Source organism: Mobula birostris, chromosome 12, assembly GCF_030028105.1.
Source record: "Mobula birostris isolate sMobBir1 chromosome 12, sMobBir1.hap1, whole genome shotgun sequence".
In the NCBI taxonomy this organism is placed as follows: Eukaryota; Metazoa; Chordata; class Chondrichthyes; order Myliobatiformes; family Myliobatidae; genus Mobula; species Mobula birostris.
The window spans coordinates 78,037,815-78,050,707 of NC_092381.1; the positions used below are offsets into that span (position 1 = coordinate 78,037,815).

Below are 12,893 nucleotides of genomic sequence, written 5' to 3' on the forward strand. Positions count from 1 at the left end.
TATTCAACGCTTTGCCTCCTGCCAGTCAGCCAATCTTCTATCCATGCGAGTATTTTTCCTGCAATACCATGCACTCTTATCTTGTTAAGCAGCCTCATGTGTGCCACCTTGTTAAAGGCCTTCTGAAAGTCCAAATAAACAACATCCATTGACTCTCCTTTGTCTATCCTGCCTGTTATTTCCTTAGAGAATTCCAACAGATTTGTCAGGCAGGATTTTCCCTTAAGGAAACCATGCTGACTTTGGCCTACTTTATCATATGTTTCCAAGTACCCTGAAACCTCATCCTTAATAATGGACTCCAACATCTTCCCAACCACTGAGGTAAGGCTAACTGCTCTATAATTTCCTTTCTTCTGCCTCCATCCCTTCTTGGAGTGACATTTGCAATTTTCCAGTCCTCAGGAGCCATATCAGAACCTAGTGAGTTTTGAAAGATGACTACTAATGCCTCCACAATCTCTTCAGCTACTGCTTTCAGAATCCTGGGGTGTTAGTCCACCTGGTCCAGGTGACTTATCTACCTCCAGAACTTGCAGGTTCAGAAGCATGTTTCTCCTTAGTAATAGCAATGACACTCACTCCTGCCCTCTGACACACTCGAATTTCTGGCGTACTATTAGTATCTTCCACAGTGAAGATTGACACAACATACTTATTAAGCTTGGCTGCCCATTCTTTGTGCCCATTGCTACCTCTCCTGTGTCATTTCCCAGTGGTCCATTATCCACTCTTGCCTCTCTGCTAGTTTCTACACAGTAACTTTAAGCATTCTCTTTGATAAATTTTTGGCTAGCTTATCTTTTCTCTCCTAATGGTTGTTTTAGTTGCCTTCTGTTGGTTTCTAAAAGGTTCCCAACTCTCTAACAACAAGGAACAGGAAAAAAGTTATCTCCAGCAAAATTGGTATGACATAAAATATTGCTCTGTAATTAAAAGTCATTATATTGACAGCATAATGACTTTGTAAATGAATATTGTGTATATGCCTGAACTTCAGCTAGTTTGACACTGCATGTAAGGCCAGTATATATTGTATATTTGTATAATAGATATAAAGGCATCCGTTAGTCTTGCTAGACCATGGATCTGCGCCTGGAAAGTCATCACACTCCAGGGCGCAGGCCTGGGCCAGGTTGTATGGAAGACAGGCAGTTGCCTATGCTGCAAATCTCCCCTCTCCGCGACACTGATGTTGTCCAAGGGAAGGGCACTAGGACCCATACAGCTTGGCACCAGTGTCATTGCAGAGCAATATGTGATTAAGTGCCTTGCTCAAAGACACAATACGTTGCCTCGGCTGGGGCTCGAACTCACGACCTTCAAATCGCTAGTTGAATGCCTTAACCACTTGGCCACATGCCCACTATAATATATTTTTTATAATAGATGTATAAAATTGTTATTGTACAGAGCAGTATGGTACTACAGCTAGCGGAGCTGTTGCTTCACAGCTCCATCAACCCAGGCTTGATTCAGATCTCCGGTTCGATCTGGGTGAAATGTTCATGTTGCCCCTATGAGTGAGTGAGTTCTCTTTAGGTGGTCTGGTTTCCTCCAGCGTCCCAAAAACAGATGATAGTATGGTAGAATCTTGGGGAAGTTAATGAAAATACAGACTGAATAACCTTGGAAGTGGTTTATTGTTGTCACATGTACCAAGGTACAGTGAAAAGTCTGTCTTACATACTGATCATATCAATATACAGTGCATTGAAGCAGTGGAAATAGTGTTGGATTGTGTAAATATGGACTTGATAGCTGGTATTGGTGATGGGCCGGAGGACCTGTTATTGTTTTGTACAGATCTAGCACAGATGTGTCCATTGTTGGTCTTTTCTCTCAAGTACCTACCTAGTTCTTTCTTTAAAGGAAATGATCTGAAGCAATAGCAGAAAGTGAGAGCAATAATAGGTCCTTTGGTCTCCCATACATGGACTACTATCAAATAAGATCATGACTGACCTTTTACTTCCATATCACCATCCTGTATAAATCCCATATGCCTTGATTTGCTTGATATCCAAAAATCTTGACTCTTTACAGATATTGAGCCCCTGCATCCCTTTCAGTTAAAGGATTTCAAGAACTATTATACTTTTGGCAGAAAAATATCTTCTTGTCTCAATGGTTAATCCCCAATCCTTAATTACTCAAACAGGAATTTTGTTAATTTCAATGTAAGCATCTCTCAACTTTACAGAGAAAAGGCTCAACATACTTGGTCTCTCCTCATAAGAGGAAAATAAAATCAGAGCTAAGAATGACCCAAGAGTTTCTGCTCCTTGGTCAATCTGAAAGCAACTTTGTGCTTGCAATACAATCCTCCTGTGAAGCTGTTGTTTATCAATTATATCTCCTACCTCCATACATGAATGCTAGCCTTCCAGACAAATTTGACCCACTGCATTTGCCTACTGCTGAAAGAGGTCTACGGCAGACACCATCTCACTAGCCTCTCACTCATCTCTGGAAGACATGGAAAGTAAAGACACCTACTTTAGACTATTGTTTATTGCCTGTGTAACTGCACTCAATGCTCCAATGCCAAGCAAACGCATCACCAAACTTAGGATCCTGGGTGCCATTGCCTCCTATTGCAATTGGATCCTTCACTAGAAAATCTACACATGTTGGAAATCCAAGCGACAGACACAAAATGCTGCAGGAACTCAGCAGGTCAAGCAGCGTCTATGGAAAAGAGTAAACAGTTGATGTTTTAGGCTAAGACCCTTCCTCAGTCCTGGTGAGGGGTCTTGGCCCAAAACATCAACTGCTTACTCTTTTCCATTGATGCTGCCTGACCTGCTGAGTTCCTCCCACATTTTGTGGATCCTTGACTTCCTATCCAAGTCACCACAATCAGTAGGTATCAGCAGCAACTCTGCCATGCTTATTCTAAACACTGGTGCTCCAGAAGGTTACATCCTCAGTCCCTGTCAGGATGCTGGAGGAGGGATCTAATCACAGACCCAGTACTGTGCACACAGTGATATTAATTGAGTAGCAAATCCCAAGGTGCAAACAAAGTTGGTGTCAAAGTTCAGGCAGAGATCAAAACATCCATAGAAATTCAAACACCAGAATCAGGAAACAGGCAGAGTCAATCTTCAGACAGATAAAGTTCAGATACAAATACTGGAAAGGCTCAGGAAAATTCACTGGCACAACCAGGTGAAAACACAGGACTGAAATACACTGAGCAGTAAACAGAGAGGCAGATGATAGGTGGAGCACAATGAGACACAGGTGGCAGCGATACAGGTGATAATGAGAAACAGATGAGAGACGGAGTACTCAGTAATACAGGGGCCCGAGTGGAGCAGGAGCAGGGACAGGAGCACATGGCAATACAAAACCACAGACTGACAGCTAGTGGGAAACACACAAAAAGATAGAGTTCAACTGGAGGTACTGACAGTCCCCTACACTTCTTCCTGTACACTCATAACTGCATGGCTAGATTCTCCTCTAATTCCTTCTACAAGTTTTCAGATGATACCACTGTTCTAGGCAGTATCTCAAATAACAAAGAGTGAAAGTACAGGAAGGAGATAGTGTGCTTAGTGGCAGAGTGGCATGGCAGCAACCCTTTCCTCAGTGTCAACAAAGCAAAAAAACTGGTAATTGACTTTTGGTAATGGGGCATTGCACATGCTCCAATCTAAATTAATAGTGTTAAGGTTGAGAGCTTCAAGTTCAAAGATGTGAATACCACCACAAGTCTGTCCTGGAGCAGCCATTTTGATATCATGGCCAAAGAAGCTTACCAACGTCTTTACTTCCACAGGAGACTAAAGGAAGCTTACTAACGTCTTTACTTCCACAGGAGACTAAAGACGTTTGGCATAATTTGTAAACCTCTATCAAATCGCTCAGCCTTTGCTGCTACAGTTAAAGCAACACCAGCTTGTTCAACCTCTCCTCATCACATATGCTCTCCAAGCCAAGCAGCATCCTGGCAAACCACCCCTTGCATCCTCTTGAAAGTTTTGAAACAACAGTCCCACAAGTTCCATTATATAATAATAATTATTATAATAAATACCTTATTATTCCCAAGTAGGAAATTCTTTTGTTATAGCAGCAACACTTAAAAATGTACTTAGCAGTGTGCAGACTTAACTAAAATAAAGTACGTAACAATAAACACAATAATTTGCAACAATGTGCAAAAATGTTGTACAAAATAATATAACAGGTACTATTGTGAAAATAATAGGTGAAAAGGTGCAATTTTAAAGGAAATGTTCAGAGCAATGCTTTCTTTTTACACACTCGATTGGTAAGTGTTTGTAACGTATTGCCTGGGTTGGTGATGATGAAGGCAGAAAAGATGGTGTGTTTTAAGAGGCATTTACACAGACAGTGACATGAGGGAAATATTTGGATTATATGCAGGCAAGTGTGATTAGTTTCATTCAGCATCGTAGACAGCACAGACATCACGGTCTGAAGGGCCTGCTCCTATGCTATATTTTTCTGTATTCAACTCTGATATGGTTTGTATATTTGGGTATGTTTCCAGAAGTGGAAGGGCAAAGTAACAACTCAGCTGTGACCTATCTCGATTCAGACAGAGTGCTGTTTTTGACCATGATAGAGTGACATCTAATAGAAATAATCACCTCAGTATCTTGGCTACTCTCCTGAACTTTAATCTTTTCTAAGAAATAGGTCACATTAAGTTTTCAAGTTTGATATAATCAAGAAGAGCTATAAAGGTATAATATTCAGGGTAGTTAAGGAATACAGGCTGCCGATAAAGAGAAATATGCACCTTTAAAAATTAATTAGCTTTAATGTTGCTTATTTGTGCAGTTAAATAATTTTTTATTTATAAATTAAAATATTGTATATCTTTCAGATTCCATTCTAGATCATTGAGTATCTGTTCTGGTTAGAATATAAATGAAGTCATAACATTCTCACTAATGTGTTAAGTAATGTGAAATATGTTGAAACTGCTTAGTCAAATGAAATGTTCAATGACTTGCACTGCAGAAATTTGTGCCAAAGCCTTGGCAATCATTTGATCATGATTTACTGAAACTAATGTTACCGTAAACCAGGTGCTTAAGGTTGAAGGTTAAACCAATATTGTCTTTTATTTTTACAATCCGGATTGAACTGTTTATATTAAGGCAATGTTAATATTATGCAACTGGGTAAGCAAATAATTATTTATTGCTACCAAAGGATCACATACAATTTACTCTGATTTATGAAAATGTAAAGAGATGGAATGAGGAGAACATTTCTTGTACATCAGCTGAATACGTGCCTGTATACCTTTTATAATACTTCCAAGTTCAGCTTTGACAGATCAGGAAGGATATATTACACACTGCTTGTCTTGAAAATTCACTTTAGATTAGGTAATTTGAGTTGAATTTTTCTTGGAGTGATTTAGTGATAAAAAATAAGGCATTCATGAACCTGCTGAGCTTTCATTGTGTTTTATTTAATTTAACTTTGGAGAGGATTCTTAGAGACTGGATGTACAAGCATTTTAAGAAGCATGGTCTGATTATGGATAGTCATCATAGCTTTCGGTGGGGCAAATCATGCTTCACCAGCCTTATGAAAATCTTCGAGGAAGTGACAAAGCATATTGATGAAGGCAGAGCAGTGGATGTGGTACACGTGGATTTTTGTAAGGCATTTCACAAAGCTCCCCCATGGTAGGCTCATTCAGAATATCAGAAGGTACGAGTCCCAAGGAAAGTTGGCTGCGTAGATTCAGAATTGGCTTGCCTGTGGAAGGCAAAGGGTAGTACTGTAGTAGATGGAGTGTTTTCTACGTACTGGTCCATGACCAGTGGTGTTCCACAGGGATCTGTTCTGGAACCTCTGCTCTTCGTGATTTTTATAAGTGACTTGGATGAAGAAGTAGAAGGGCTGGATAATAAGTTTGCTGATGATAATGAAGATCGATGATGCTGTGAATAGTATCGTAGGTTACAATGGGACATTGAGAGGATGCAGAGTTGAGCTATGTGGCAGATGGATTCCAATCTGGAAAACTGTAAAGTGCTATACATTGGAAGGTTGAACTTGAAGACAGAAATCAGGGATAAATGCAAGGATAATAGAGGGATCTTGGGGTCCATGTCAAGAGATCCCTTAAAGTTGCAGTGCAAGTTGGTAGGGTGGTTAAGAAGGCGTATGTTGTGTTGGCTTTCATTAGCCAGGGATTGAGTTCAAGTGCTGTGAGGTAATGTTGCAACTCTATAAAACTCTGCTTAGACTACACATGACGTATTGCGTTCAGTTCTGGTCGCCTCTTTATAGGATAGATGTGGAACCTTTAGAGATAGTGCAGAGGAGACTTACCAGAATGATGACTGTATTAGAAAGGATGGCCTATGAGGATAGGTTGAGCAAGCTCGGGCTTTTCTCTTTCGAGAGAAAGAGGATGAGAGGTGATTTGATAGAGGTGTACAAAATGATAGAGTCTTAGAGTGAACAGCCAGAGACTTTTTTGGAAATAGCTAATACGAGTGGGAATAACTTTAATGTCTTTGGATGAAAGTATAGGGATGGATGTTACAGGTAGGTTTTTTTTTCACATAGGTGTGTGGAACACTCTGCCAGGGGTGGTGTGGAGACAGATACATTAGGGACACTTCAGATAAGTTCATAGGTAGAAGAAAAAATTAGTGGTTGGGAAGGGTTAGATTGTTTTTTGAACAGGTCAAAGGGTCAGGATGACGCCATGGACTGTACTGTACTGTGGTATTTTGTTCTATCTTCTTTCCGCTCTGTTTTCATGCCCTTAAGCACAACTTTTGACCTTCTGAGAGTACTCGTTAAGCAACCAATGTGAAATCCATATTAAAGCTTCTACTGAAGAAATGGGCTTCTGTTGATAAATGTTTCAATAAATATGTCAGACTGTGCAAATACTTTTGGATCAAGCTTAATGCCTGTCACTGGACGGGAGGAAAGGGTATTCTGTGTCAATGCACTCAAATGCTCATCTGTTTTAGAGAAAACAAGAGATTAGTGCTTATGATGCTGGGCCTCATGAGAGCAGGCTAAAATTCTTTCCTTCGATTTACAAGCAACTCAGTCTCATTCGCACCCCGGCCCACCCCACTGATCTGTTTGCTTCTACATTGCTAAGATTGGAAACAATCATAGAGCTCCTGTTTGCATTACTTCCCCAAGCATTCACCACCATTGTCATTTGGGGGTGGTACAGTTTTGATTTAATTATTTGCTTGATGAGCTGCTTGGCCTTGCTATGACGTACAAGAAGAACAGGAAGTGGAGGAGCTCTCAGCAGGAACTGGCATCAGTTGCAGAGAAAATAGACTAATGGTTACAAATAAAAATTCTTTCTCAATAAGTAGGGACAATGGGGGAAAGAACATATCTGCACATGCAGGAACAGAATGACATTGGTATAACCCATAGGTTTTTGTGAAGTTCAATGATCTGCAGATGCTGAAAATCTCAGCTGAAAACAGAGAATGCTTGAAACACTCGGCGGGTCAGTGTCTATGGGAAAACCTACAGAGTTAATATTTTGCTCTGTTAATAGTGAAATGTTGACTCTATTTCACTTTCCACAGATACTGTCCTATCTGCTGAGGGTTAAAAAATTTCTGTTTTAAACTCTGATTTTCATCTTTGGCAAGTGAACAACCCTAGGGGTATAGATTAGCTGTATGCTTAATTTTCAATCAAGCCTTATAGGATTCATTTCTATAATCCTCATTTGAGTTCAAGTTGGTTTCCTTTTTTAATGGGAATTTAAGATTGAAAGTTGCTTTAGATTATAAAATTAAATAACATTACAATATGCAACACTATAGTAGTTATTATTCCTCAAGGAATCCTTATTTTGGATTACTAAATCTTTCTTTTATAAGGCCCACACGAAAGTTCAAAACAAAACTCTTCTACTGGAATCTAGATACTGCCATGTTACACTATACATCTGATTGCTGGGCAATATTCAAGAAAAGTTTAGATGACGCAGAAATGTGCTTTGCTAAGCTAAATTGTTACAGGGAATGTAATTGGTTTTGTAATGGAAAATGCATCACCTTAAGAAAAATAAACTTTAAAAAATTAATTGTGTAGTTCATGGGAAAATAAACATAAAGTTGTTTAATTGAATCCTAGGGGGACCAATATCCTGGCAGGGAGATTAGCGGGGGCTACTGAGGTGACTTTAAACTAGAATGGTTGGGGGGTGGGAATCAAATTAAAGAGGCTAGGCGTGAGGAGGTTAGTTCACTACAGGGGGATGGGAACCAGTGCAGAGAGACAGAGAGGTGTAAAGTGAGGGTAGAAACAAAAAGTACTATGGAGAAAAGTAAAAGTGGCAGGCCGACAAATTCAAGGCAAGCGTTAAAAAGGGCCACTTTTCAGCATAATTGTATAAGGGCTAAGAGAGTTGTAAAAGAGCGCCTGAAGGCTTTGTGTGTCAATGCAAGGAGCATTCGTAATAAGGTGGATGAATTGAAAGTGCAGATTGTTATTAATGATTATGATATAGTTGGGATCACAGAGACATGGCTCCAGGATGACCAGGGATGGGAGCTCAACGTTCAGGGATATTCAATATTCAGGAGGGATAGACATGAAGGAAGGGGAGGTGGGGTGGCGTTGCTGGTTAAAGAAGAGACTAACGCAATAGAAAGGAAGGACATAAGCCGGGAAGATGTGGAATCGATATGGGTAGAGCTGCATAACACTAAGGGGCAGAAGACGCTGGTGGGAGTTGTGTACAGGCCACCTAACAGTAGTAGTGAGGTCGGAGATGGTATTAAACAGGAAATTAGAAATGTGTGCAATAAAGGAACAGCAGTTATAATGGGTGACTTCAATCTACATGTAGATTGGGGGAACCAAATTGGTAAAGGTGCTGAGGAAGAGGATTTCTTGGAATGTATGCGGGATGGTTTTTTGAACCAACATGTCGAGGAACCAACTAGAGAGCAGGCTATTCTGGACTGGGTTTTGAGCAATGAGGAAGGGTTAATTAGCAATCTTGTCGTGAGAGGCCCCTTGGGTAAGAGTGACCATAATATGGTGGAATTCTTCATTAAGATGGAGAGTGACATAGTTAATTCAGAAACAAAGGTTCTGAACTTAAAGAGGGGTAACTTTGAAGGTATGAGACGTGAATTAGCTAAGATAGACTGGCAAATGACACTTAAAGGATTGACGGTGGATATGCAATGGCAAGCATTTAAAGGTTACATGGATGAACTACAACAATTGTTCATCCCAGTTTGGCAAAAGAATAAATCAAGGAAGGTAGTGCACCCGTGGCTGACAAGAGAAATTAGGGATAGTATCAATTCCAAAGAAGAAGCATACAAATTAGCCAGAGAAAGTGGCTCACCTGAGGACTGGGAGAAATTCAGAGTTCAGCAGAGGAGGACAAAGGGCTTAATTAGGAAGGGGAAAAAAGATTATGAGAGAAAACTGGCAGGAAACATAAAAACGGACTGTAAAAGCTTTTATAGATATGTAAAAAAGAAAAGACAGGTAAAGACAAATGTAGGTCCCCTGCAGACAGAAACAGGTGAATTGATTATGGGGAGCAAGGACATGGCAGACCAATTGAATAATTACTTTGGTTCTGTCTTCACTAAGGAGGACATAAATAATCTTCCAGAAATAGTAGGGGACAGAGGGTCCAGTAAGATGGAGGAACTGAGCGAAATACATGTTAGTAGGGAGGTGGTGTTAGGTAAATTGAAGGGATTGAAGGCAGATAAATCCCCAGGGCCAGATGGTCTGCATCCCAGGGTGCTTAAGGAAGTAGCCCAAGAAATAGTGGATGCATTAGTGATAATTTTTCAAAACTCGTTAGATTCTGGACTAGTTCCTGAGGATTGGAGGGTGGCTAATGTAACCCCACTTTTTAAAAAAGGAGGGAGAGAGAAACCGGGGAATTATAGACGGGTTAGCCTAACGTCGGTGGTGGGGAAACTGCTGGAGTCAGTTATCAAGGATGTGATAACAGCACATTTGGAAAGCGGTGAAATGATCGGACAAAGTCAGCATGGATTTGTGAAAGGAAAATCATGTCTGACGAATCTCATAGAATTTTTTGAGGATGCAACTAGTAGAGTGGATAGGGGAGAACCAGTGGATGTGGTATATTTGGATCTTCAGAAGGCTTTTGACAAGGTCCCACACAGGAGATTAGTGTGCAAACTTAAAGCACACGGTATTGGGGGTAAGGTATTGGTGTGGGTGGAGAGTTGGTTAGCAGACAGGAAGCAAAGAGTGGGAATAAACGGGACCTTTTCAGAATGGCAGGTGGTGACTAGTGGGGTACAGCAAGGCTCAGTGCTGGGACCCCAGTTGTTTACAATATATATTAATGACTTGGATGAGGGAATTAAATGCAGCATCTCCAAGTTTGCGGATGACATGAAGCTGGGTGGCAGTGTTAGCTGTGAGGAGGATGCTAAGAGGATGCAGGGTGACTTGGATAGGTTGGGTGAGTGGGCAAATTCATGGCAGATGCAATTTAATGTGGATAAATGTGAAGTTATCCACTTTGGTGGCAAAAATAGGAAAACAGATTATTATCTGAATGGTGGCCGATTAGGAAAAGGGGAGGTGCAACGAGACCTGTGGGTCATTATACACCAGTCATTGAAAGTGGGCATGCAGGTACAGCAGGCGGTGAAAAAGGCGAATGGTATGCTGGCATTTATAGCGAGAGGATTCGAGTACAGGAGCAGGGAGGTACTACTGCAGTTGTACAAGGCCTTGGTGAGACCACACCTGGAGTATTGTGTGCAGTTTTGGTCCCCTAATCTGAGGAAAGACATCCTTGCCATAGAGGGAGTACAAAGAAGGTTCACCAGATTGATTCCTGGGATGGCAGGACTTTCATATGAAGAAAGACTGGATGAACTGGGCTTGTACTCGTTGGAATTTAGAAGATTAAGGGGGGATCTGATTGAAACGTATAAGATCCTAAAGGTATTGGACAGGCTAGATGCAGGAAGATTGTTCCCGATGTTGGGGAAGTCCAGAATGAGGGGTCACAGTTTGAGGATAGAGGGGAAGCCTTTTAGGACCGAGATTAGGAAAAACTTCTTCACACAGAGAGTGGTGAATCTGTGGAATTATCTGCCACAGGAAACAGTTGAGGCCAGTTCATTGGCTATATTTAAGAGGGAGTTAGATATGGCCCTTGTGGCTACGGGGGTCAGGGGGTATGGAGGGAAGGCTGGGGCGGGGTTCTGAGTTGGATGATCAGCCATGATCATAATAAATGGCGGTGCAGGCTCGAAGGGCCAAATGGCCTACTCCTGCACCTATTTTCTATGTTTCTATGTTTCTATGAAACAGGCTCAAGAATATTAGTGATTTTTAAGCAATTTTAGTATTATAAAAAGGAAGAAAAATGTCCTCCTCTTCTTTTAACCTGTACAGTTTTGTAAGATTCTTTAATGTTTTTAATACCTTAACTTTTTTTTTTAGCATCTGTGGAATACAACATTTGGAAAGAGCAGGGAATAACCTGACACTCTTTGACTCCCTTTACTTCTGCATTGTCACTTTCTCAACTGTGGGGTTTGGTGATGTCACACCCAAAGTATGGCCTTCCAAGTTGTTAGTGGTCGTCATGATCTGCGTTGCACTTGTAGTGTTGCCAATACAGGTAAGCAGCCCAGTGCATATAGTAGTTTCACTGTTGTGCATAATTTCTAAAATATTTGTAACGTATTCTTTTTATCAACTACTGTTCAGATATTTTGGCTCTGAAGTGGCCTACTTTTATATTTATTTTATTTATCTCAAATAGTATGATCACTGATAGCTTGTCAGTTGATAATTGCTCTATCTTGCTTTGATAGGTAAGTACTAATTTTGACAAATGAGGAACAAATTAAACCAGAAAACAGAAGCTACTATTTATGTACCAAAGAGGTAAAATTATTATGTACAGATTCAGTTAAGCTTTATTTGGAGTTTGCTGAAAAGTTGTCTGAGTATTTACAATTAAACAGCTCAAATAAAGTACTGTAAGGTTACAATATTCCTTCAATGATACTTTTTCCTCATCTAAAATATATCTAACTTGAAGTTAATTATTCAGCTTACTGATTAGCAATGTCCAAGTCTAACAGGTGTAATTATTTGTTCTATACCAAATTTGAACAACTTCTTAAGTCAAACAGCAGAATATGCATTTCTGTTAGAGAAACAAACACTTTCACTTTATGCACTTAAATGGATTTAGCCTGAAGCTTAAATGTACTGGAGCTGAAAGTTCTCAGTGGACTGTGTTAGTTGGTGCAGTATAATGTTACTGAACTGCATAATTGATCATCTTTATACTCTTGCTACTCTGAATTGGCCAGTTTAGCTATACCTTTACAAACTACTTATTCCTCTTTTCCATCAAGAAATCCAGTTTTCACTATGGCCCTGATATCCAGTACAAGGAAACGCCCATTATATAAGTGTGTATGAGGTAACAAATTATGCAAATTAAATAATCATGACATGACGTTCTCTATCCCTTCAAAAGGGTAACTTTTTCTGCCATTGTTCGATACGCTTCTGGCTGGTAGCATGTCACACTTCATGAAGAAAGTTTGCATCACCCTTATTAACTAGCTGAAGAGGGAGAGGAAGAACATCAGGAAATGGAAAACCATTTCAGTGTTGAATGTGAATGATAAGATTCTGTCCAAATCCATCACCCATGGTTTCCCAAAGACGCTGGGGATATATATGGTTTGGAGGGCCTAAAGTGTATAAGCTCAGAGAAGGCTGCAGTGTGTTGTATACTCAGCCAGCCCTATCACTGGCCCAAACCTCCCAGCCATTTGAGATCATCTTAAAGAGGTGGTGCCTCAAGAAGACAGCAACAATCACTGTGGACTTTTACTATCCTC

General features: G+C 40.3%; 1 protein-coding gene across 3 annotated transcripts in view; it reads left to right on the plus strand.

Annotated features, from left to right (window-relative positions):
• The window catches only part of kcnt2a (potassium channel, subfamily T, member 2a), a 976,808-nt gene that overhangs the window by 455,341 nt on the left and 508,574 nt on the right, over positions 1 to 12,893 (plus strand). For all 3 annotated transcript variants that reach the window (XM_072274729.1, XM_072274730.1, XM_072274731.1), the window contains exon 9: positions 11,470 to 11,650. In XM_072274729.1, the coding sequence (XP_072130830.1) occupies positions 11,470 to 11,650 (181 nt within the window). The remainder of the gene's footprint in view (positions 1 to 11,469; positions 11,651 to 12,893) is intronic.